The sequence below is a fragment of the Macaca thibetana genome, chromosome 9 (genome assembly GCF_024542745.1).
Source record: "Macaca thibetana thibetana isolate TM-01 chromosome 9, ASM2454274v1, whole genome shotgun sequence".
In the NCBI taxonomy this organism is placed as follows: domain Eukaryota; kingdom Metazoa; phylum Chordata; class Mammalia; order Primates; family Cercopithecidae; genus Macaca; species Macaca thibetana.
In genome coordinates this window covers 44,839,409-44,862,395 of record NC_065586.1, presented here as the reverse complement: position 1 = coordinate 44,862,395, position 22,987 = coordinate 44,839,409, and the positions used below count along the sequence as shown (strand labels likewise).

At 39.9% G+C, this 22,987-nt stretch overlaps 1 protein-coding gene across 1 annotated transcript in view; it reads right to left on the bottom strand.

The window, feature by feature from the left end:
- Positions 1-22,686, bottom strand: part of FRMPD2 (FERM and PDZ domain containing 2) — a 125,914-nt gene extending 103,228 nt beyond the window's left edge. Inside the window, exon 1 of the mRNA XM_050803147.1 lies at positions 22,394-22,686. Coding sequence (XP_050659104.1) covers positions 22,394-22,418 — 25 coding nt within the window. The 5' untranslated portion in view covers positions 22,419-22,686. The remainder of the gene's footprint in view (positions 1-22,393) is intronic.
- Positions 22,687-22,987: the final 301 nt, after the last annotated feature.

Sequence of the window (22,987 nt, the reverse complement as noted above, 5' to 3'; positions counted from 1 at the left end):
GACCTGTGAGCCGTCACTTATCACAAGGAGTCTGTGAAGAAGGGAGTATTGTTTCTATTTGCAGACAGGAAAGAAGTCCAAGGTAATCAGGTGAAAAGTGATGAATTCGAAGGTGAACTCCAGGCCCACTCTCTTTTTATTTTCTTTCTTTTCTTTTTTCTTTCCTTTCCTTCCTTTTCCTTTCCTTTCCTTTCCTTTTTTTTTTTTTTTTTTTTTATAATCTCCCCTCTCATTTTAGAAACTGTTTGAGATTTACAGACTTGGCATTCCCATTCCACCACATTTTTCTAACTCTCTATAGCCACAGTGAAAGATTGCTTATTAAAGATAAGAAGGGGGAAGAACAAGACCATGATTCTTATATAAAAAATCTCTAAATCCCAAAATAAAATATTGAATGGGTGGGGTGTTTTAAATTGCTTTATGACTAGATAAAAATGCATTAAAATCTTCTAGGCTGGTATGGCTAGTGAAGACCATTATTTCAGTACAATAATTCAGTGGAGGGAGGACAAACTTTTCAACAAATAGTTCTGGATCCGTCATGGAAAAAAGCTGAACATGGGCCTAAACCTTGCACCTTATGCAAAAATTACTTCAAAATGAATCATAGATTTAATATAGAACATAAAACTATAAACTTTCATGGAGGAAAATAGGAGAAAATATTTAGGACTCATCACAAACAAGGACTCCCCAATAAAACAAACAGCTGATTTCTCATCAAAAACCATGGAGGCCAAAAGGCAGTTGGATGACATATGGTCTTAACTAGCCACACCAGCCTTGAAGACTTAAGGCATTTTTTTCTAGTCACAAGGCAGTTAGAAAAACCCCACCCAATATCAAAATACATTTTTGATATTATATCAAAATGCTTGGAAGGGAGACTGTCAAACAAGAATTTGGTAGACAACAAAGCAATCAATCCTTCAAAATTGAAAGAGAAATTAAGACCTATTCACATAAACAAACATTGTGCAAATTTGTTGCTAGTACACCCTTCCCTCCGAGAAATCCCAACGGAGTCCTTCAGACTGAAATGAAAAGACACTAGACAGTAACTCAAATCGACATGAAGAAATGGGAGCACCAGTAAAGATAATAACATAGGTAAATGTAAAAGACAATAAAAATGTATTTTGACTGGAACCCTTTTTTCTTCTACAAGAAGTTTTTTAAAAGGAGCATCCAACACCTGGAAAAGCACATAACTGACCAGGTTTGCCAATGAAGCACCCTTCTTTTTGTTAAAGCTAAGAGTCACTTGAGGCTTGAAGTTGCTGTTTTTGTTATTGGAAGTGTCAGGATCACAACTTCCATATCAAATATAACCATGATTCAGGAGTCAATGACAGGAAATTACTCATCATCCTTTCAATTAAAAAAAAAAAAAAAGAAAGAAACCGTTGTCATGCTTGTTCCAATGCACAAGCATGATCCCTCCACAGAAGGAAACACATGCATTCCAGTTTTCTGCACCAACTCCCTGCCTGACCAACTACAGTGTTACAGTGGAATGATGTCCACAGTGGCAAGTTGGTTCCTAGAGAGTGCGGGAAGCCTGGGAACCATCCAGAGCTCTGAATTTCCCTGGCTGGCTTCGGGACTACAGCGTGGGTTACCAATGCTCTGCAAGCTAGCAGGTAGGCCAAGATTTGTTTTGCTTCTAGGCAAAAATGCAAATTCCTTTTCTTGATCTGAGAGGTCTGGCAGGCAGATGAGTCCCACCCACCTCTCCAACTCCACTTCCCACCTCCCTGTCCCTTGCTTATCTCCCTCACCATATTCCTCCCTCACCATGTTCCATCACACTGGGCTTGTGATAGATTATAAAGTAAGATAATTCTTTACACTAGCCCACCAGCCCTCAAGAACCAGCCTGGACTCACAATTAACATTGTTATCTCTGTGTAATATTGTGAATACTATTTCAAAGCCCACTGCTACTTCCTTGAATGACAATACAAGCTAATACTTCCATAGCATTTACTGTACTCCAGGCACTGTTCAGAGTGCCTTATGGGCTAAACTCATTTAAGCCTCATGACAGCCTTCTGAAATAGGGCTACCATCATGCCCATTTTAAAGATGAGGAACAGAGAGGTTAAATGACTTGGCCAGTGTCACACAGCTTGGACTTGGGTTTATGTTCTTGGTCTCAGAGGCAGGGCTCTTCCCCACCATATCACGCTGGCTGTGGAAATGCTGTGAAGCACTTTATGGAGCCTATAATCTCAGGCTATGAAACAGTCATTAACCTTTAGCCATCATACCAAGATGCCTCTGGGCTTCTCTCCAAGTTTTTCATGGTCTGGTGGGCTGTATCATGCACTGAAAAGGTGACCATTAACTATGTAAAGGATGCAGGGATCCCACTGCATAGAGAGACCTGACAGCGAGGATGTTCTGGGAAAGCATCCAGTCAATGGGCATTTTGGGGGGCCCCTCCACAACCCTTATCTCTCATACACCTTCCCAGATCTCACCTATGTGGACTGACCCTCTATACTGACTCCACTATCTGAAGGCTTTGAGGCTCATCTAGTAGCATAGAAGTCTTCTTTGCCATTTGAGACCCCACTAGCCCATCCAGAGCTTCCTTGGGCCCTTTCCAGTGAGTTTCCAGGCTGAGGAGCATCCTGTCTGCCATCCTGTTTTTGTCGGCCTTAGCCTGTAGCAGCCGCTCTCCCTGGCCTGCCTCGGGCTAGAATCTTTTCCCCTGCCCTTGATCTTTAGTGGTTCCACTTGGGCCTCCCTCTTCCACGTGCCATGGCAACAGTAGCCCTCAGGTTCATCTGTGAGGCTGTCCCTACAGCCTTCCCTCAGCCATTACTACATTTAACAAATACTCATCAAGGACCTAGTATATTTCAAGCTCTGTACTACGAGTAGAATGAGGAACAATGTTAATAACCTACCCTGAGAGTCATGGGGTGGGCAGAGGAAGACAGCCAATGAGAAGGTAAGCAAATAAAATAATTCTGTAGAATGATAGACTATGAAGTAAGAAAAGGCAATGCATGATTACAAGCTTTTGGTGTGGGGGACATCGTTGCTGAAGTGGTCAAGGAAGTTACCTCCAGGAGGTGTCACTGAAGCTGAGATTTGGAAGTTGAGAAGGCACCAGCCATGGGAAAAACTTCCCAGGTAGAGGGAAGAGCAAGCACAAAATCCCAGTTTGGCAGATTCCAAGAACTAAGAGAAGCCCGCTCATGGTGAGGGAGGTGAAGATGATAAGCCAGGGGTAGGGAGGTGGGAGGTGGAGTTGGAAAGGTGGGTGGGCCCCATCTGCCTTCAGACCTCTTAGGTCAAGAAAAAGAGTTTGCATTTTGGCATAGGAGCAATATGAATTTTGGCCTACCTGCTAGTTTGCAGAGCACGTGCAACCCACACTGCAAAGCCAGGGAAAAGCTTTTTGACACTGGCTTGTGGCTGAGTATTAACTAGAAGGAAGGGAGAGTTCCAGAGGGCTGGATGCTAACACCTTAGCTCATCTGATGTTCATCAGTCCTGTAAGTGGGAATGGTTTTAATCAAGGGCAAGGCTCGCATCTGCTCCCTGCCCCCCGACCTAGGAAGAACCCTTGGGTCCCTGTCCCCTAGAGAGCTGCCCAGTTGATCCCCGAGTGTCAACTGCAGGGATCAGCCACCTCACCCAGGTGGCACACCATATACATTAGTTGCCAAGATATTTTGCAGCATTTGTAAAGTGCTGGCTTTTGAAGAAGTAAGGATCTCTGTTACCCCTAATTGTATATTGATTGACTGACTGTATAGTGGCTTTTGAACTGTGAGATTTTGGTCACATTTCGGTATTTTGCCTTCATTCATCTCCCCTCCCCAACTCTCCATCAAGACACCACCCATGACCTCTGGCCTTCATCTGTGACTGGTTAGCGAGATTGAAAACTCTCTGGAATGTCCTGGAGACACTCCTGCATTGGGACAGAGGTTGGACCAAGGTCTCAGAGGTCGCTAAGGACCTTCTCAGCTCTGGAGCCCAAGGTGCCACTGCCCAGGAAGAGAAGGCGTGGAACCAAGGGAAGCAGAGGAGGCCTTGCAGGATGGGGACAAGTCACACGACTCCTGGCCTCATGGGTCAGGGGACCGGGCCACTATCTCTCCTTGGGACACTCCTTGTTTCTCCAAACTCCTGGTTTGTCCTCACCTCCTCGGCATTCTTTCTCCCTCTTACGGTCCCTGAAATGTTGTCCCTCAGGATTCTATTTGAGGCCCTGTATGGTTTCCTGTGGCTTCTATAACAAATTACCACAAACCTCGCGGATTAACACAAGAGAAATTTATTATCTCACAGTTCCAGAGACAAGAAATCCAAATCAGTTTGACTGGGCTGAAGTTGGGGTGTCCGCAGGACCACGGTCCCTCCACAGGCTCTGAGGGAGAATCCTTCCCGGGCCTCTTCCAGCTTCTGCCAGCTGCCGCATTCCTCGGCTATGGCCGCATCACCCCAGTCTCTGCCTCTGTGGTCACATCGCCTTCTCCTCTTCTACTTTAAATCTCTGTCTGCCTCGCTTTTATAGATATCTATGATTCTAGTTAAGCACCATCTAGATAATCCAGGACAATCTTCCCATCTCAACATCTTGTCACCCAATTGCATCTGCAGTCTCTCTCTTTTTTTTTTTTTTTTTTTTTTTTTTTTTGCTTTTAACATTCACAGGTTCCACAAATCAGGATGTGGATACCTTTACGTTTTTCTTTTTTTTTTTTTTTTCTTTTTTTTCTTACTTTATCTACTTTTTTTTTTTTTTTTTTTTTTTTTTTTGAGATGGAGTTTCACTCTCTCGCTCACTGGATTGCAGTGGTGTGATCTAGGCTCACTGCAACCCCTGCCTCCCAGGTTCAAGCAATTATCCTGCCTCAACCGCCCGAGTAGCTGGGATTACAGGCTCCCACCACCACTCCTGGCTAATTTTTGTATTTTTAGTAGACATGGAGTTTCACCATGTTGGCCAGGCTGGTCTCTTAACTCCTCACCTCAAGTGATCCGCCCTCCTCTGCCTCTGAAAGTGCTGGGATTACAGGCATGAGTCACCATGCCCAGCCAACCTTTAACTTTTTTTAGAGGGAGGCTTTATTCAGACCACCCCACCCTCTTTGTCATTCAACATTCTCTACCTGTTCACCTGAAAAAGACATGAGCTTTGGGAGGTTGAATTCTTAGCTCCTTGACCCTGGGCACAGGGCACATACTTATCTCTGAGACTCAGTCTTATCATCTGGTAAATAGGGCTAACAGCAGCAGTGACCTTATAAAACTGCCCAAGTGCTCAGCACATAAAAGGTAATGAGTTTATCAAATTTCCTGTCTCTTTTTATCTCTGCTCCAACCATCCAGAAAGGGATTTTAAACATCAGGGCTGCTGAGCAGCTTCCAACTATGGGATTTTTAAGAGATGGTGTTAATTGTTTCCAGCTGTCTGCCAGGGTTGAGGTGCTATAAACATCCCATTTTCAACCTTAGCAAAATGCCTCAAGTATCTGCATGACACCCTAGGAAGGAACCAGGAAGAATGCGGGACTCCCAAGGAATCGAAGCTCTCAGAGTGATCTTTTCCTCTCTTCTCCTTTTGTTCCTTCAGTCTCTCTTCATTCCTTCTCCCTCTGGACATTTATTAAAAACCATCTGCCCACAGTCAGAACCAGAGATCTGAACAAAACTTGCCAGAAGGCAAGTTTTTCTCCCGAAGAAGGAAAAGACTGTCCTGCCTCATCTAGGCCCTAGTTAAAGAGTTAACGGTGTCAAGGCTCTTATCTTCTGGAATTCTTTCACAGTCAGCTTCCCAGAGCCTGACCTTGAGTGAGTGAGTGATGCTGACATTGCATCACTATCACCTTCTCCACACAGACCCTTCCCTGCTCTGTTTTCTCCCCCACAGCCCCTGATTTAAATAGTGGCTACAGCACTAACACAGTATGACCTTGAACAAGGACACTCTCCACATCTCATTTCCCCATCTACAAAACAGAGACGTTAACTCCTACCTTACAAGGTGTGTGTAAAAAACAGAACAAGCTAATGCAAGAAAGGCAACTAGAGAACACCCTACCATTCTTCAGGATTCCAAGGTGGAATCTTGCATTTGTAGATGAGAGGATGCACACTAGTACAGAGAAATACTTTTGGGCATTTAGAACATTTTAGAGTAGTGTTTCTCGCATCTTCAATTTTTTACATCCCATTTCACCAGTGTTTGCCACCTTCCCATCTCACTTGTACAATTAAGACAAGTTTCTTCATTTAAATGCATTTATTTTAAAAGGATACCACATATCATTATAGCAAATGGAAAGTTAGTATCATCAGATGTAAATAGAAGGTAATTATAACTATTTTTATAAAAATTATTGAATTTTTGCCAAATAAAATTGCCTTCAAAGGCTCTGAGCCTGGGTATGATTTTTCATTATGAAAAAGCATTAGTTTTAGAAATATGAAAAGTCTATTTCTGAGCAAACTGTCTTCTTGACATAATCTGAAAAAGTGAAGTAAAATGTCAAGAGCATCATTCAATGTTACTAATGCAGTCATGTTCCACGTGGGTTCCATGGCCCCACCTATCCTTCTCTAAGGCTTTGGAGCCAGTTATAATGTAAAGTGACCACGGTGTGAATTAGTTGAATCCTCACCAATTATACTTGATGATAATTACTTCTAAGGAGAGTAGCCCTTTACAGCTTACAGAGTCTTCATAAACTTCTGTGATTTCCACAAAAATCCTTAAAAATAGAAAAGGCAAAAATGATCCCCACTTCCAGATGAGTAAACTGAGAATTTAATTGACTTAAGGTCACAAAAGTCACACAGCTAGTAAGGGCCATTTAAATTTCTGCAAGAGTGGAAGGCTGGGGTTGTGAGCTAACAAGACTAATTAAAGCTATGTGGGTTTAAATTGGTCTTCAGTTTATTCAAGTTCTGAATTTAAAAAGCAACTTTGTCTCAAACCTTTAAATTTAAAGTATTATGTGCTATTAATCTAGTGACTTGCATATGAGAAGAACCATTTCACATGATGTTTAATATGTAATGTATTCATAATCTGTTGGTGGTCTCCAGAGAAACAGAACCAGTAGTACGTGAATGTGTGTGTGTGAGGGGGGTGTGTGTGTGTGTGAGAGAGAGTATACACACGCACACATTTTTTTTTTTTTCTTATCTTAGGAAGAAGGAAGCTAAGGTCATAGCCTGGGGTAATAGACTCACTACTCATAGACTTACAAAGCACATACCCTTTTCTCCCACCTTATCGCCTCATCACCAGGACTCCTGCATAAGAACAGCAGATGACAGCTAAAGAACAGCAAGGCCCAGATTCTACTTAAGAAGGAGTTTCTACGAAAAGGTAAAGACAATAAGGGAGAGAAAAACAAGAACAATAGAAAAAAATGGAAGTCTCAGATACCTACTGTATTAGGGCTCTCCAGAAAGACAGAACCAATAAGATGCATAGATATAGATGATATAGATATAGATATATCCAATGTATAATATTGGATAGGATATCCAAGAACTGTGGAACAATTACGAAAGGTATAACATACGTGTAAAAGGATACCAGAAGGAGAAAATGGAAAAGAGTAGAAAAATATGTGAAATATTTAAGGTAATAATGGCTGAGAATAGATGACAGATAGATAGATAGATCTATATATGTATATGTATAGATAGATCTATATATATATGTATAGATAGATATAGATATCTTATATATTATAGAGGCTGAGAAGTTTAACAATCTGCTATCTACAAGCTGAAGACCCAGGAAACTCAATGGTATAATTCAGCCCAAGTCTGAAGGCCTAACAACCACAGGAGCTAATGATGTAAATCCCAGTCCAAGGGCAGGAGATGAGATGAGATGTCCAGCTCAAGCTGGGTAGGAAAAAAGGGATGAGTGTCTCCCTCCTGTGTCTTTTGTTCTATTTTGTCCCTCAATAGATTATATGATGCCTGCCCATAGCACAATTCAAACTCTGATCTGTCCCAGAAATACCCTCACAGACACGTTCCAAAATAACATTTCATCTGGGCAGCCCATGGCTTCATTAAAATTGACACATAAAATTAATTATAATACTTATAGCTATAGCAAACAGTAAACACAGCATTACTACTAGCCAGAAAAACACAAATGCTCTCACTAAAGGCCTGTTTATCTCAGTTCCTATTACCCAATACATCATGTCCAGCTTTCAACAAAAAATTATGTCATGTATAAAAACAACAAAAAACTCAGTTTGAAGAGACAAAACAAGTGAAAGAACCAGACTCTGATATAGCAGAAACCTTGTAATTATCATACCAGAAATTTAAAATAACTATGATTAATATGCTAAGTGTTCAAATGGAAAAGGTGGGCAAGATGCAAGAATAGATGGGTAAAATGTAAGCAGAGACATGGAAATTCTAAAAATAAAAATTTCTTAAAAGTTAGAAATCCACAACATTGTAAAAGAAATGAAGAATTCCTTTGGTGGGCTCACCAGTAGATTGGACACCTACAAGGAAAGAATCAAGGAGCTTAAAGATGTGTTGGTAGAAACTTCCCAAATGGAAATGTGAAGAAAACAAAGAATGAAGAAAAATGGAACAGAATATCCAGGAACTGTGGACCAATTTCAAAAGGTGTGACATATGTGTAAGGGAATACCAGAAGGAGAAGATGGAAAATAATAGAAAAAATTTGAATAATGGCTGAGAATATTTCAAAATTGACAACAGACACCAAACCACAGATCTAGGAAGCTTGTAAAGCATCAAGCAGAATAAATAAAAGAAACATATGCAATTCTCAACTTAAAAGTTAAAAAAAAAAAGGTAAATTAATTTTCCCCGGGAAAAAAACAAAACAACAACAACAACAAAAAAAAAAAAAAAAAAAAACAAAAGAAAGTGAGAGAGAGAGAGAGAAATGTAACTTACATATAGCAGAAAAAGGATAAGAATTACAATGGATTTCTCTTCACAAACTGTTCTAGTAAAAAGATCATAGAATGTAATATTTAAAGTGTGAAAGTAAAAAAACTACCAATCTAGAACTCTGTATACTGCAAAGTTATCATTCAAAGTGAAAAGAAATAAAGACTTTCTCAGACAAACAAAACCTGAGTATATTGGTCACCAGTAGGCTTGCCTTGCAAGAAATTTGTAAAGGTCTTCAGAGAGAAGGAAAACGATACAGAAGAGAAACTCAGATCTTAAGCCATTTATTTCCCTTATTCTTAATTGATCTAATAGATAACTATTTTTCAAATTATAATAGCAACAACATATTGGGTGATTATACCTTATAAATAAGTAAAATTAATGCCAGTCAGTTATAAAGGCTGGAAGGGAGAAATCGATATTACTCTAAGGTACCTGTACCACACATGAGCTATTTGAAAGTGGATTTAAATTTGTTGTAAATGTATACTGCAAACTCTAGAGCAACTACTAGAAATGTTTTTTAAAAGACGTATAACTTACATGCTGAAATAATAGAAAATGTTCAATTACAACTAAAGAAGGCAGAAAAATATGGGAAGATCTTAAAAAGAAACAAAAACCTACTGCAACAAATAGAAAACAGTTATAAATATGGTGGCTATTAATCTAACAACATCAATAATCACTTTAAATATAAAGTTCTAAGTATGCCAGTTACAAGACAGAAACTGACAGAGTAGATTAAAAAATAAAACCCAGTTATGTTGTCTAGAAGAAACTCCCTTTAAATATGAAGGCACGTATAGGTTAAAAGTAAAGGGAAGAATAAAAAGATTAATTTTAAGAAAACTAAAAGGATGTAGAAAGATATACTACGCTAACACAAATTAAAAGAAAGCTGGAGTAACTATCTTAACTTCTGACAAAGCAGACTTCAGAATAGAGAAAATTATCAGGAATAAAAAGGGGCATTACATAATGATAGAGGTCAATACTCCAAAAAGATATATATAATGATCTCTGATGCACTTAACAACAGAGAATCAGAATACATGAGGTAAAAACTGGTAGAACTGTAAGAAGGAATAAACAATCTACTATTACAGTTGGGGACTTCATCATCCCTCTATCAGGGATTAATAGATCCAGCAGGCAGAAAATCAGTAAAGACATAGTTAAACTAGACACACTGCCAAAGAACTGGATCTAGTTGATGGCTATAGGCTATTTTATCCAACAACAACAGAATACATGTTCTTTGCAGTTTCTCATGGAACATTCACCAAGATACATCACATTGTGGGCCATAAACTTTATTTATTTATGTATATTTATTTATTTATTTATCTTTGAGACAGGGTCTCACTTTGTCATCCAGCCTGGAGTGCAGTGGTGCAATCTTGGCTCACTAGTAACCTCCACCTCCTGGGTTCAAGCGATTCTCATGCCTCAGCCTCCTAAGTAGCTGAGATTACAAGTTTAAAAGTACAGAAATCGGCCGGGTGCGGTGGCTCACGCCTGCAATTCCAGCACTTTGGGAGGCCAAGGGGGGCAGATCACGAGGTCAGGAGATCGAGACCATCCTGGCTAACACGGTGAAACCTCTGTCTCTACTAAAAAAAAAATGCTAACATGGTGAAACCCCCGTCTCTACTAAAAAAAATACAAAAAATTAGCCGGGCGTGGTGGCGGGTGCCTGTAGCCCCAGCTACTCGGGAGGCTGAGGCAGGAGAATGGATTGAACCCGGGAGGCAGAGCTTGCAGTGAGCCAGGATCATACCACTGTACTCCAGCCTGGGCAACAGAGCACGACTCCATCTCAAAAAGAAAAAAAAGTACAGAAATCATACAAAGTATGATTTCTCTCATAGAGATGTGGTTCTCTCAGTAAAACCAAACTGTAAATCAATAACAGAAGGATAGCCAGAATATTCTCAACTATTTGGAGATTAAACAACACAATTCTAAATAGCAAATGGGTCAAAAAGGAAATCTCAACAGAAAATAAAAAACATTTTTAACTAAACAAAAATGAAAATACAAGTTACCAAAATTTGTGAGATATAATGAAGGAAGTACTTATACAGAGACTTCTAACATTAAATGCATATATTAGAATAGAAGAAAGATCTAAAATTAATAATCTAACCTTCCACCCTTAGGAAACTACAGAAAAAATAACAGCATGAACCTGAATAAAAGGAAGCAAATAATAAGAAATTAGAACAGAAATCAGTAAAATTGGAAACAGAAAAACAGTAGAGAAAATCAACAAAACTAAAAGCAGATTATTTGAAAACATCAACAAAACTGATAAACCCATAGCCAAGTAACCAAGAGAGGAAAAAAAAAGAGAGACGATAAAAATAACTAAAATCACAAACGAAATAAAGGCCATCACTACTGATCCCATGGACATTAAAAAGGATAATATGACCACAATTATAATGATTTAGAAGAAATGGACCAATTTCTTGAAAGAGAAAAGCTATCAAAACTCATACAAAGAGAACTAGATCATCTAAGTATGCCTATATGTATTACATACATTGAATTAATAATTAATGCCTTGTAAAACATAAAGCACCAGGCCCAAATGATTTCACTATTAAAGTCTACCAAACATTTAAGGAAAAGATGACACTAATCCCCTACAATCTCTTCCAGAAAATAGAAGCAGAGGGAACATTTCTTAATTCATCCTATGAGACCATAATTGTCCCAATACCAAAACCAGATAAAAATCTTGCAAGAAAGTAAAACTACAGATCAATATTTTTCATGAACAAGGATGCAAAAATCTTCAAAATATTAGCAAATCAAATCCAACAATGTATAAATATAATCATACACCATGATCAAGTGAAATTTAATTCAGGTATGTAAGGCTGGTTTAACATTTGAAAATGTATTAATGCAACCCACCACTTTCATGGACTAAAGAGAAAAATTATATAATCAAATTTATAAATACAGAAAAAGCATTTAGCAAAATCCAGCAGCAAATGATTAAAAACTCTCTGCTAACCAGGAATAGAGAGAAACTTCTTCAACTTAATTTTTTAAAAATATGTTATAAAAAAAAAAAATCTACAGCCAACACGTGACCTAAGGGGGTCAAACTAGATGCATTCCTGCTAAGATCAGGAAAAATACAAGGATGTCCCTTCTCACTATGGGAAGTCCTAGCTAATGTAATAAGACAAGAAAAGGAAATAAAAAGTATATAAATTAGAAGGAAAGAAAGAAAGTTATCTCTGTTACTAGATGACATGATTGTGTATGTATGAAATCTCAAATAATGAACAAAAAAATCTCCTAGAACTAATAAGTGATTATAGAAACATTGCAGGACAGAAGGCTAATATACAAAATTCAACTGTTTTGACTTTAATTAACATCAGCAATGACAACTCAAATGTGAAATTATAAACACAATATCGATTATTACATTAACACCAAAAATACGAAGTATGTAGAAATAAACCTAACAAAATATGTGTAAGATCCCTAAAGGAAAACTACAATATTCTGATGAAAGAAATAAAAATATTTCTTTTAAATATTTTAAAAATCTAAACAAAGGAAGAGTATTCTATGTTCACTGAGAGAAGACTCAATATTGTTAAAGTGTCATTTCTTCTCAACTTGTAGATTTAATCCCAGAAATTTATTTTGTGAATATCAACAACTAATTCTAAAGTTTAAATGAAAAAGGAAAACAAGTCACCTAAAACAGACAACACAATACTGAAGAAGAGAAACAAAGTTGTAGGACAGGTCCAAATATCCAACTTCAAGAGTTACTATACCAAGGCAATCCTACCCAAAAATAACAAAGCAGGAGGCATCAAGCTACCCAACTTTACACTACTGGGCTACAGTAACCAAAAGAGCTTGGTACTGGTACAAAAACAGACACATAAACCAATGGAACAGAATAGACAGCCCAGAAATAAGGCCACACACCTACAACCATCTGATCTTCCACAAAGCTGACAAAAACAAGCAACAGGGAAAGGACTCCTCATTCAACAAATGGTGCTGGGATAATGGCTAGCCATATGCAGAAGATTAAAACAAAACTTCTTCCTTAAACAATTATATAAAAATCAACTCAAAATGGATTAAAAACTTAAGTATAAGACCCAAAACTATAAAAACCCTGGAAGACAAAACCTAGGCAATACCATTCTGGACACAAGCACTGGCAAAGATTTTATTATGAAGATGCCAAAAGCAATTGCAACAAAAGCAAAACTTGAAAAATGGAATCTAATTAAACTAAAGAGCTTCTACACAGCAAAATAAACTATCAATAGAGTAAACAGACAACCTACAGAGTGGGGGAAAATATTTGTAAACTATGCATCTGGCAAAGTTCTAACATCCAGCATCTATAAGAAACTTAAGCAAATTCACAAGAAAAAAACAAACAACTCCATTAAAAAGTGGGCAAAGGATATGAACAGACAATTTTCAAAAGAAGACATACACACAACCAATAAGCATATGAAGAAAAGTTCAATATCACTGATCATTAGAGAAATGCAAATCAAAACCACAATGAGATACCATCTCACACTGGTCAGAATCACTATTAATAAAAAGAAAAAATAACAGATGCTGGTGAGGTTGCAGGGAAAAGGGAATATTAATACACTGTTGGTGGGAGTGTAAATTAGTTCAACCATTGTGGAAATCAGTGTAGCAATTCCTCAAAGAGACAAAACCCAAACTACCATTTGACCCAGCAATCCCACTACATGGGTATACACCCAAAGAAATATAAATCATTGTATTATAAAGAAATATGCATGTGTATATTCATTGCAGCAGTATTCACCATGGCAAAGACATGGGATCAATCTAAATGCCCATCAATGGTAGACTGGATAAAAAAAAAATGTAGTATATATATACACCATGGAATATTATGCAGCCATATAAAAAGAATGACATCATGTCCCTTTCAGGAACATGGTTGGAGCAGGAGGCCATTATCCTTAGCAAACTAACACAGGAACAGAAAATCAAACACTGCATGTTATCATTTATAAGTGGGAGCTAAATGATGAGAACACATGGACACAAAGTGGGGAACAACAGACACTGGGTCCTACTTGTGGGTTAAGACTAAGAGAAGGGAGAGGAGCCCAAAAAATAACTATTGTGTCCTTAGGCTTAGTACCGGGGTGACAATATAATCTGTACAACAAACCCTGGTGACACAAGATTTCCCATATAACAAACCTGCACATGTACCCCGTACCTAAAATAAAAGTCTAAAAAGTAAAAAATAAAAACTTCTAACATTCATTCTTCAATTTAAAAAAGAGGAAAAAAGAGTTATTATAGGGTACATTAATCAAGACTGTGTGATGTTGGTGAACGAATACACAAATAGATTAAAGGAACAAAATAGAGAGTCAAAAACTAGACCAATACATATACATTTAACTGATCTTTGACAAAGGAGCAAAAGCAATTAGTATTGAGATAGTCTTTTCAACAAATGGTCAGCAAGGGCCTAGAGGAGAGCCCAGACTTTACAATCAACCAGCTATAATGAGGCACAGTCATTTCCTCCACACAGTCAGTTCAGAGAAGGCCAAGTAGGAGCCGAAACTCTCATTCCTACCTAGTGGTGACTTGCACCACATCCTAGACTTCCACCTTCCTCTGGTGATAACAAGATGCCCCTTGGCCTCCCGACGGGGGTGGTACCAGGGAATGTATAGTAAAGGGTCAGTACTTTTACCACCATGCAGTGGTAACAAGGCATCCCCTGACGTGTTGCATGAGGAGCAGTAATAAGGTGTTCCCGACCCTCCTAGCAAGGGTGGTGTCAGCAGAGGACTAGAGGGGAGCCAGAAAAGTCACAACAAGATGCCCTTAAGGTTATCAAGAGAGACTGAGTGAGGGACCTAGACTTCCACTTTTACCTGGAAGTAATGAAGCAGAGCCCTTCTGTTCATACAGTGTCAGGGAACATCTGCTAAAAATGAAGCTCTAAGTAAGGTCCAGAGTCTCATATGATAGTACCCAAACATTTTGGATTCAATCACTATTACTCATCATATCAAGAACCAGGAAAATCTCAACTTGAGTAAAAAAAGACAACAGGAGCCACTACCAAGATAACACAGATGCTAGAATTATCTGACCAGGATTTTTGTGAGCAATGACAAGCACAATTAAAACAAAGACATAGAAAGGCTCGACAAAGAAATATAAAGAACCAAATGAAAATTTTAGAACTGAAAAATACAATAACCAACATTAGAAACACTATGGGTGGGCTCAACAGCAGAAAGGGGAAGACTGAGTAGAGCAACAGAATGGAGAAGACTGAGTAGAGAATCCATGGATTGAGAAGAGAACAAGAAAAATGACCCAATCGGACAACAGACATCAAAAGACATTTCTGCATCAAAGGCATTATCAAGAAAGTGAAAAGACAATCCACAGAATGGCAGAAAATATTGGCAAATCCTCAATCTGGTAAGAGTCTAGTAGCTGGAATATATAAAGAGCTCCTACAATTCCGTAACAAAAACACCAACAATCCAATTTCAAAATGGGCAAAGGACTCAAACAGATATTTCTACAAATAATATGTGTGAATGTTCATAGCAACATTATTTATAATCAAAAAGTGGAAACAACTCAGTGTCGATCAAGGGATGAATGGATAAACACAATGTGGTCCATGCATACAATGGAATATTATTCAACCATAAAAAGAAATCAAGTACTGATACATGCTACAACATTCATGAGCCTTGAACACGTTATGCTAAAGTAAAAGAAGCCAGATGTAAAAGCCTACATATTGTGTAATTCCATCTATATGAGATATCCAGAATAAACAAATCCATAGAGGCAGAAAGTAGATTTAAGTGCCATGCTTAATGCGAAGTGCTCACATATAGGATGTCTATAAAGAAGTTTCAAAACTTAACAGCAGAAAGCAAACAATCCAATTAGAAAAATGAGCAAATGGCATAGAAAGACATTTCACTGAAGATATACACATGGCGGATAAGCACATGACAAGATGTTCAACATCACTGGCCATAAGGGGAAGGCAAATGAAGTCTATAATGAGATATCCCTGTCCACCTATATGACGGGGGAAAAAAAAGTGACAATACCAAATGCTTATGAGGACACAGAGAAACTGGATCTCTTCTAAGTTGATGGTGGGAATGTAAGTGGTACAGCCACTTCAGAAAAGAGTTTGTTGGTTTCTTTCAAAAAAAGAGAAAAACTAAACATACTCTTACTATACCATTAAGCAATTGTGCTTCTGTGCACTTAACCCAGAGAAACGAATATCCACACAGAAAGCTGCATGTGAACATGTGTGTTTTATTTGTAATAGCAGCTTTATTTGTGAAAGCCAAAAATGTCAAAATGTCCTTCATTTGGTGAATGGTTAAACAAATTGTGGTATATTCATACCATGGAATACTACTCAGAAATAAAGAGCAAACTATTGACACATGCAACAGCTTGGATAGATCTCAAGGGCATTAGGCCGAATGAGAAAAGCCAGTCTCAAAAGGTCACATATTGTGAGACTGATCTCAGAGATAGTAGGAGCAGAGTGGTAGATCTTTGTGGGGATAGGATAATTTTGTGTCTTGATTGTGGTAGTGGTTACATAAATCTACACAAGTGTTACAATGGCGTAGTACTTTATACACATATTGTACCAATGTCAAATGGTGGGTTTGCCATTGTGCTGTAATTAGGTCAGATATAATCACCGAGGGACGTTGGAGGAAGAGTATAGGGACTTCTCTGTGCTCCTTGGAACTTCTTTACAACTTCTTATCCAACCATATATGAAAATAAAATGTAAAAGAAAATATGCAACAGACTAGAAGAAAATATATATAATGGCAAAAGGATTATTATTTACTCATCAATTCAGAAAAAAAAATCTTCAATTTAAAAGTTAAGAAATAACCAGGTGAAAAAAATACAACTACTTAATAAATATTTGAAAAGATTTGTTATGTTTCTAGTAAATCAAGGAAAACAAAACAGCAATGAGAATTTATCAGAGGGTCAAAAATTTAAATATTTGATGTTAGCAAGGTGGGGGCTGCAGACCAGGCCCTCTCATAACACCCATTAACATGGGAATTAAATTGGTATAGATTTTTTAGAGCCATCTATCAAAATTGAGAACATGCATTTGCCGAGTCCCAGCAACGCCAATTCTCTGCCTCCTAGGGAACATTTCTCAGCATACAGGAAATAGGATGCACAGAGGCGTGTTGCATGTGGATGTTGACGGGGGGCAGGTGGTACCTGGTACAAGGGTGGCCAGGGTCACTGAAATGCAGCCTTCAGGGGGATCCAGAAGCTGAACAGGCCTGGGAGTTCCCCCCTTCATGGAGAGCAAAGCCTTCTCTCCTCCTGCAGCGATGATTGAGGGATAAACCTCTGGCTGACGGGACTCTGGCAGGGCCAGGCTGTCCGTGGGTTCCCAGCCTAATGCAGGTTGAGAAGTGGCTCGCCCTGTCACAAATCCCACTAGGTGAATGCTTTGTTTAAAAATTTTCCTCTAGAAGTGAAGCAGCTTCATTCAGTCAAATTAATCCATCCAGAGCAGATCATTTAAAATAGTGGTTAGTGAAGAGGGGGTCCTTAATTCACACTTGACGGATCTGGGAGACCTGCTGTAGCACGGATGGGAAACGGGAGACAGCCAAGGTGGGAGGGTGAAGGCATTGCCCAGAATCCCGCTCCGAGTGGTTTCAGGGAGAGGACTCCAGTCTCAAGCTCTTCTCCTGGGCTTTATTTACCACAAACCCCTCCTCAGGCCCTGAGTCAGGAAGCTGCTTCCCACAGTGATATCTACAAAGAGCTATACAGCCAGCTGGGATAAGGGATGAAGGTCAAACCGAAAGTGACTATTTCTGTGCAAAGAAACAGAAAAATCTTATGGGCCCAACAGCAGTAGATAATTGAGAAAGCGAGGCTAAGAAAAGTCATAAAAGAAACTGTGGTTCCTTATTAAACAATATGAAAAACTGTCCACTCCTGCCTATAATCCAAGGAGCTGCCAGTGGACGCAGTCACGAGGCCCATTTTCATCCCTCAAGTGGGCTTCGATGATGAGCGCTCAGTGCCCATGAGGTGGCAATGAAACCATCCCTCTCAGAGACCTTACTTATGTGTGGCCAATGTGGGACAGCTGATTTGTAAAGCAGGTTGGCAATCTGTATCAAGAACCAAGGGATGTCCATTCCCGCCATCAGGGTCTTCCTCTTATGGGTATTGATGCCAAGAACATAATTGACAAAGATGTATATTCAAAGATATTTGCCATGGTATTATTTGTAACAATGAATAAAGGCAATGCCAAATGTCAGTGGTCCTTGGGTTTCTCCCTGCCCTGGCCCCCTCTTCAAATCACTCTACATGCTCCAAAGTTACCAACCATCAGTCCATCCCCTCCACAGCCATGTCTTAAGTTCAGACCTGTTTCTTGAGCTCCTGCTTTGTGGTCCCAGGATGTCCTTTAGACAACCCCCTTGGATGCACAGAACTGAATTCACCTTCCCCTTACCTCCTCCTCTTTCAACCTCTCTTATTTGAATACAGTAAACAGCGTTTCCACCACCTAAGCCCTCAAGCCAAACCTTCATACAACATTATTGTCTCCTTCCCATCCCTCAACTCCCCATTCCTTTAATCACCATCTCCAAAATCTCTCCAAAATCCGCCTGTTTCTCTCCAACTCCACCACCACTGACCTGGTCTAAGCCACCAGCACCCTCCCCTGAATGACCACTGAAATGGAAATCCTACAAAATGGTTTCCTACAACCATACTTTGCCCCTGCCCTGATCCATTCTCTGTCTTGCAGAGTCCTCTTCCTAAAACACAAATCTGACCATGTCACACCTCGTGAAAACCTTCAGCCACTTTCTGTTCTCCAAAGGATCAGCTCAGATCCTGGGCAAGGTTTACAGGACCTCAGGCCCACCTCTTTGGACTGATCTCCAGCAGCTTCCTCTTGCCCCCATGGCCTTTTTCCAGCCTCAGATGCACCACACCCTCCTTGCCTCCTGTCCTTCTGCAGGCTCTGTGGGGACACTCACATCTGGAGCTCCTTCTTCCTCCACTGGCTGAATGACTCAGTAATTTAACGGGTGAATACTTCAGATGCTGCCTGCACTCTGTGAACTGGCATCACAAAAAAATGATACTGATAGAAGAAGCAAAGGAAATTCCTAGATGGCACTTTTAAAAACTGTCTAATACATTTACTGTCTAGCCAGACACTGTTTAACCCATCTTGAATCTATGGAAGAGTGAGTTCTGACAGCTCAGCCTTGATCTGCCTCCTGCCTGGCACCAGCCCTCCTGGAACTGGTTCCTGTGCACCATCCTACACATCTCCTTCCTGCCTCCCTTCATTATGTACTCTATTTCCAACAATGTTGGGCTATGATAGCTTAAGGAAATACAGGAATAAAGGAGGCTTACAGCTAAGGCAAGAAAAAAAAAGAGAGGGCAGTTAACAATAGAACTGCCAGCAACCAAGGGTGAAAAGAAGCCTGGGGAACAGGAATCAGCCTCGAAAGCAGACCTCTGCCAGGAAAGCAGCTAAAAACACTGACATCTCAGGGCGAATACAACTCAGAAGGCGAATGGGAATAGAAAAGCAGAGTGGCTGGAAGAGCAGGCTCCGAGGTCAGAGCTGGATTGATCCCACCTCACCATGGGCAAGTTACTTCCTCTCTTTACTCATTTATACCATGAGTTATTGTGTCTGGCACATGGCAGTTTCTCAGTAAATCCTAGCTTTTCATGTTATGAATGCTGAATATATGGAGAGGGCAGGTAATAAGCTAGAGACAAGCCAGCAAAACTAGGGTTTCAGGTCAGAAATGACTTCACTGATGGAGCTGCAGGTAGCATTGTCCTGGGCTGCACACCCCAGCCCTTGCTACTCCTTAGCAGTTGAATTCATAGCCATCTTTTCAAATCGTGTTCTTTTCAACGAGTCCAACATTTTGGTGAGTGACAGCTTCATCCCTAGAGAGAAAGAAGTATTCTTCCTAATTCCTCCTTTCGTGCTCCCTTCATTTGTGCCCATGAGTTATTTTTTTCACCACTCTGTATTTTGCTCCTTAAATCTCTCTTGGATCCTGTGACATGCTGAAGAAGCCTCCTACTGACCCGTGAGAGCCAATTATTAAATTTCCAGAAATTTTGTAAGCTGGCTGTTAAACACAGCCATTACCAAAAAGTGTTATAAAAATCTCCAATTAAATAAGTTATATTAATAATATGTTGAAACTCACTATTTACAAATTATTTTTCTGCATTTTACTGTTGTCTGTGCTTTGGAACTTATTTAAATGAAATATATTTCTATTTTGGAAACACTATGTAATGGTGTGCTGGTGCACAGCTCTTCCACCTTTGTGTTTAGCGATATCACATTGGGAGCTTGTGATTGGCCATGGTGGTAGTATTTATACCACAGAAATTGTCAAAAGCTACAAATTAGGGCTTGGTTTGCTGTTTTTTCATTCCCTAAGAAAACTAAGAAAGTGATGGAGAAAATGTTCATGCAGATTAAACCTAAAAGTTGCCGTGTCCATATTTGTTACATTCTGAATAACACAAAAATTGGGAAAATACTCTTCCAAACTCAAAAACTGTCATCTGATCCAGCAGTCACTCATGTCATTACAGATGAGTGAAGTTAAGACAATCATCTTCATTGTTTCACTTTTTTCTTACTTGTCAATGTAAACAAAAATATCAACCAGCATTCATATTGGAACTACATTCAGTGGTCAGTTGCAAACAGGCTGACCAACGGTATAAGAGTTCAGCAAAAATCAATGAATGCATGCTGTGAGAATCAAATGGCTATATAGAATTTGTAATAAAGAGTATTTTATATTTTATTACTTGTAAATTGTGCAATATACATCCTTCATATCAGTAAAATTTATAATGAACTTATTAGATGCATATTTATTTGTTTTTGCTCACAGTGCTGGCAGCACCAGCTTGGAGGCCTCCTCTTCTCTACATCCCACTGTTGTTTTCTTAGGTTAGGCCATCTGTCATCATTCCAGGTTTCATCCTCTCCAATCCCACACCCATATTGCTACTAGATTAATCTTCTTAATATTAAATGCAGTCACGACACATTCTTCATTAAAACTACCAGTGTCTATCTGGGACCTTCTGAGTGAACTCTGGGCCATAGAAGGCCTTCCTTGCTCTCCCCTGTTCACCTCTGCAGCCTCCTTTCTTATCAGACTCCCCTGTTCCCATTTTACTAAAGTTAGGCCAAACTGCCTGCTGTTCCCAGAGTATGCTTTACTTATTCATGCCACTGGGCCTTTGCATGTGCTTTTCTCCGCTTGAGATGCCTTTCCCACTCCCCCTGCTCCCACCTCCTGCTAGTGTCCACTTAGCATTAAAGCCATGCTCAAGCATCACCTCTCCCAGGAGACCATGCCGCCTCCATTTCAGCACTTGCTATCACTGCCAGGTTTCATGCAGGTCCAACATTCTGCCCCCCAACTCCCACTCTCCTATGATCTGGAAGATCCTCTGGGCCAGGGGGAGACATCCCCAGCATCTAGCATGTGGCTTGGTCCCAGGAGATACCAAGTAAGTTCTTGTTGAATTAATAAACTACTTAATTGGTTTTAGCTACAACCTATAGCAAATCATAGGATTTAGCCAGGAGAAATAGGCATGACTCATCTTTGAACTCAACTGTTGCTTTTAAAAAAAAAAAAGTTGTTTAAACTGTTGAAAACCTCAACTGAGTTTTTTTCTTTCCTTTAAGCATACAAATAAAGCCAGGTGAATCATTTCTTTTCCATTGTTTTCTGGAAGTCAGCTAGACATAGCCTGAGACTTCTTACTTTACACCACTGATACTCTTTAAGCAATAACAAAACACTTGCTTCTGAAAGATAGTGACAGCCACCATTTACTGGGCTACTCAGATGCTCCAAGTATGTTCTAAGTGCCTTACACATGTCACCCCATGAATCTTCAACAACATCGTAACACATGGGGCATTATTATCCCCATTTTACAGGTGAGAAAAATGAGTCTTAGGAAAGTTAAAAGAGTCATTTGAATTTGCACAGATGCTGAATAGCAAAGCAGTGATTCAAACAGGGGTTGTTCTGATTCTAAAGTCCATGTTTTCTAGTCTGAGCCCATTCTTTATTGCTAAAACAGAAATACAATGTCTATCAGGCTTAGCCAATGACCTGGAACAGATAATACTACAAATAATAGCACAAAGGGCACTGACACAGGTCCTTGCCCAGCTGTGTTCTTCTTATTCCGGATACCTAGACCCAGTAAGAAGTTTGCCCTTTCCCTGACCCAGATTTATAGGAGAAAACTGAATAACACTAAGGAATACCTGTGTCCTTCGTTAAAGGCTGCATCTGAAAGTCTCCGTGACCGGTCTAGGCCTTCATCATTGGACAACTTTCCAACAAGGAGCAGGGGTCTCTTGCAAGTCTGTCCACGGAGCTCCCTGCCACCAGCACTGTTGCCGCTGCCTTTGTTTACTGCTTGTCACTAAGCACTTGCTGCCCAGTGAGTGAGTCAACAAGGCCCCTTCCCTTTCCTGCCACCACTCTTGTTCCCTGGGTTCTGCGCAGTCTCTGGCCTGTTAGCAGGCACCGCCACCCCAGCAGCCTGCGTCCTCAAAGCCAGTGACCCGTGAGAGAGCCAGGAAGAGCTCAAGTGGATTAGGTGCCACTGAAGGCAATGGGATTGCTGCTCAGCAGGGCTTTTACACTGATGTATCTTTATCTCCTGGTCCAATCAAAAGAAAGCTCTGCAAGGAACTAGGGGCAGCCCCAGAGCAGAGAAGCTTAGTGTCATCAACTCAAGAGTCCTCCACGCCCTTTCATGGTGTCAGACATTGGACCTGCAACCAACAGGACAGGGAACCATGTGAAAGCAGCAGGAGGAAAGGATAACCTGGATCTGTCTGTGAGAAAGCAAG